A 3,621-nucleotide genomic window follows, 5' to 3' on the forward strand; every position below is an offset into this window, starting at 1 on the left:
ACTGTTGGGCTTTATGTGACCGATTCATGACCTAACAATATTGAATGACACTTGTCACTTATTATAATAGGTTGAAGAAATTTTTTTCAAATCAGTTTAAAGAAAATTTGTGTTATTTATAAAAAATGTTAAACATTTTAGTGACTTCATGCGGAAAGGACTGGTTTAACATATTTTCCAAAATTGGAGACCTAAAACAACTTTTTCTATAAGTCTCAACAGATAAATCAATGTTAATGATTATGATTTGCCACTATTTGACTTAAATTTCTCATTCACCAAATATCCAAGTCAAGGAAATCTGATTTTTTTTTTTTTTTTTTTAAAAAGAAGTCAATGACATCTCACACCACCTATAAAAAAAATACAATAAAATAAAAAATCTATAGAGAAGGGCCTCCTTCTTGGGCTTCCCCCCCATTTGGGCCTTGGAAAAATTATCAGTAGGCTTCGGCCTTCTCACAAGTCCCAATTTTCCCCTCTCCTATACACCCCCCGCGGATCCTGCAGAAACCAGAAAACGACACAAACCGGATAAGCAACCCGCCGGTACTGCCCTCCCTCATCCTCATAACCCCTCTTGCAGTAAGAGCTCTCTTTCTCTCTCTCGCTCTCTCTCACAAAGCCCATTTGAAGACCTAATAGGACTTTGTCTATCCTCAAAACCCTCCACCGGGGAAAGTAAGTTCTTCATGTCTATTTTATTTTCTTTATCTCTTTGAAGCATGCTTTTTGGTTGTTTGTCTTTGGTTCTATACAAGTAGGTGAAAACTATGGATTTCATGGTGCACACAAAGCAAACCCCTGAAGGGTTTTGCTCATTTTCAGATTTTCATAGGGAGGGCACTAGAAGTGTTACTAGTTTTGGAGGTAGGGTTAGGGGTAGTTTCGGTTCCAGCTTTAGTTCAGTGAGAGTCCATATGGGCTGCAAAGCTCGCGTTTTTGTCCTCTCTGCTGATGGTATTCGGTGTAAAAAACCTGAGGGGCCCCGGAAACAAAGGAAGATTCGTGTGTTTGCTGTTTCCAAGGTCGAGAATTTTGGTTCAAATGGTAGATTGCAACATGGTGAACAAATCCCACCTGGGCATTTGAATGGCACAGAGTCCTCATCGACCACTTCACGCAGTTTTGAGGAATTTGAGGGTAATAATCATCTAAGAAAGTTGGTTAGAAATGGGGATTTAGAAGAAGGGTTTAAGCTTCTCCAGGACATGGTTTATCGGGGTGATATACCGGATATTATCGCTTGCACAAGTCTGATCCGTGGGTTTTGTAAGACAGGTAAAACTAGGAAGGCAACTCGGGTTATGGACATTCTGGAAGAGTCTGGAGCTGTTCCTGATGTTATAACTTACAATGTTTTGATTAGTGGGTATTGCAAGTCTGGGGAGATTGACAATGCCTTACGGGTCCTGGACCGAATGAGCATTGCTCCAGATGTTGTCACATATAATACGATTTTGCGTACTTTGTGTGATAGTGGGAAACTGAAGCAAGCAATGGAGGTTCTTGATTGGCAGTTGCAAAGGGAGTGTTATCCAGATGTGATTACGTATACTATATTGATCGAAGCAACTTGTAAGGAAAGTGGGGTTGAGCAAGCAATGAAACTCCTAGATGAGATGAGGATTAAAGGATGCAAACCTGATGTGGTTACTTACAATGTTCTTATCAATGGGATTTGTAAGGAAGGGAGGTTGGACGAGGCAATCAAGTTTTTGAATAGCATGCCATCATACGGTTGCCAGCCCAATGTAATTACCCATAATATTATCTTGCGGAGCATGTGTAGCACCGGGAGGTGGATGGATGCTGAAAGACTGTTAGCTGAGATGCTTCGCAAAGGGTGTTCTCCTAGTGTCGTTACTTTCAACATTTTGATAAATTTCTTGTGCCGAAAGGGTTTACTCGGTCGAGCAATTGACATTTTAGAGAAGATGCCTGATCATGGTTGTACCCCTAATTCCTTGAGTTATAACCCTTTGCTTCATGGGTTTTGCCAAGAAAAGAAGATGGATAGAGCAATTGAGTATCTGGATGTAATGGTGTCTAGGGGCTGTTACCCTGATATTGTGACCTACAACACTTTGCTCACAGCATTATGCAAAGATGGGAAGGTTGATGTTGCAGTCGAGATACTTAATCAGCTAAGTAGCAAGGGTTGCTCTCCTGTTTTGATCACATATAACACAGTGATTGATGGACTTTCAAAAGTTGGGCAAACAGAACGTGCTATAGAACTTTTGGATGAGATGCGAGGAAAGGGTCTTAAACCTGATGTAATTACCTACTCTTCACTTGTAGGAGGGCTTAGTAGAGAAGGAAAGGTTGAGGAAGCAATCAAGTTTTTTAATGACTTAGAAAGATTGGGTGTCAGGCCCAACGCTATTACCTACAACGCTATCATGTGGGGACTCTGTAAGGCTCAGCAAACCAGTCGTGCAATTGATTTCTTGGCTTATATGGTGTCCAGAGGATGTAAACCTACTGAAGCTTCATACACCATTCTTATTGAAGGCATGGCTAATGAAGGTTTGGCTAAGGAGGCTTTGGAGCTACTGAATCAGTTGTGCTCCAGAGGAGTTGTGAAGAAAAGTTCAGCAGAACAGGTGGTAGTCAGGATTTAGTCTGTAATGCATTTCATCTTTTGCTCTTGGATGTCTGATCACCGGGAACTCATGCCCTTGGATTTTGTTACCCTCTTAATGACTGCTTAAGACTCTGAAGTCCATTGGTTTGTAATTTATTTCGTTGGGAGAAGCAAAATCCAAGATCAATTTTGTTAGATAGTGTCATGTGATCTTGCCTTCACTCTATTTGCTCTATGGGTTATACTTTCTACCTCTCATGAACATTTATATATGTGTTCTCTGTTTTTCCACCTGAGTTATGCATACTTCTGAAAGTTGCATCGCCCTCTTAGTTGCTACTGATGCGCTAATAATCTCTTATACTGCAAGAATTTCTAAAAATATTTGTTATTAAAATAGATCATTGGTTCCAACAGTGTTGCGATTTTATTTATTCGAGGAATCTTGTAGATTTTCCATTTCATTGCACTTTGATTGGTTTACCTCAAGATACTCTGAATTGAAGGTTATACCCATGACATTTAAATGACTTGATATGTTTATTAGGATGATTATGTTGTAGCCACTCCTTGTATTGTGATTTATCTAATTAGGAATATCTTAGCTGTGTTCCCCTTCTCTTGTTAAAAGCTTTGTTTAATTAGTTTTGCCTGAAGATAGACTGAATCAGGTAATATTTGTAATAATGGATATTCAATGATCTGATAAGTGGGACCCTAGCTTTTGTTGCATATTATTGCACTTTTTCTTTTGGTCGTAAAAGTCATCCATGTGGGTACATAGTGCTTTATAAAGCAAAATACACACTTATTAAGGGCCTTGCATTCTTTGTTATGCAGATTTGAATACTTTCGCTTGCCTAACGAATGTAAATGAACAAAAAATATGAAGCTATCAGTTTTTCCTAGAGTCCACTCCTTGTTAAACGATCATGGTGATGATATCCTATATTATAATATTGTAATGCTCAAATTCTGATTAAGTGTCTCTATGTTTAGCTTTTGTAGTTTCAAATTAGAGATGACAATGT

At 39.0% G+C, this 3,621-nt stretch overlaps 1 protein-coding gene across 1 annotated transcript; it reads left to right on the plus strand.

The window, feature by feature from the left end:
• The first annotated feature begins 521 nt into the window (after nucleotides 1-521).
• LOC132190250 (pentatricopeptide repeat-containing protein At1g09900) lies at nucleotides 522-2,886 on the plus strand. Its single transcript, XM_059605183.1, has one exon. It carries the CDS (start codon nucleotides 774-776, stop codon nucleotides 2,625-2,627), a length of 1,854 nt encoding a protein of 617 aa, XP_059461166.1. The 5' UTR covers nucleotides 522-773; the 3' UTR covers nucleotides 2,628-2,886.
• Nucleotides 2,887-3,621: the final 735 nt, after the last annotated feature.

The sequence above is a fragment of the Corylus avellana genome, chromosome ca8 (genome assembly GCF_901000735.1).
Source record: "Corylus avellana chromosome ca8, CavTom2PMs-1.0".
Classification (NCBI taxonomy): domain Eukaryota; kingdom Viridiplantae; phylum Streptophyta; class Magnoliopsida; order Fagales; family Betulaceae; genus Corylus; species Corylus avellana.

Bases quoted from the DNA above. Each gene is read 5' to 3' on its own strand.
- LOC132190250 (XM_059605183.1), top strand. From the start codon at position 774: ATGGATTTCATGGTGCACACAAAGCAAACCCCTGAAGGGTTTTGCTCA.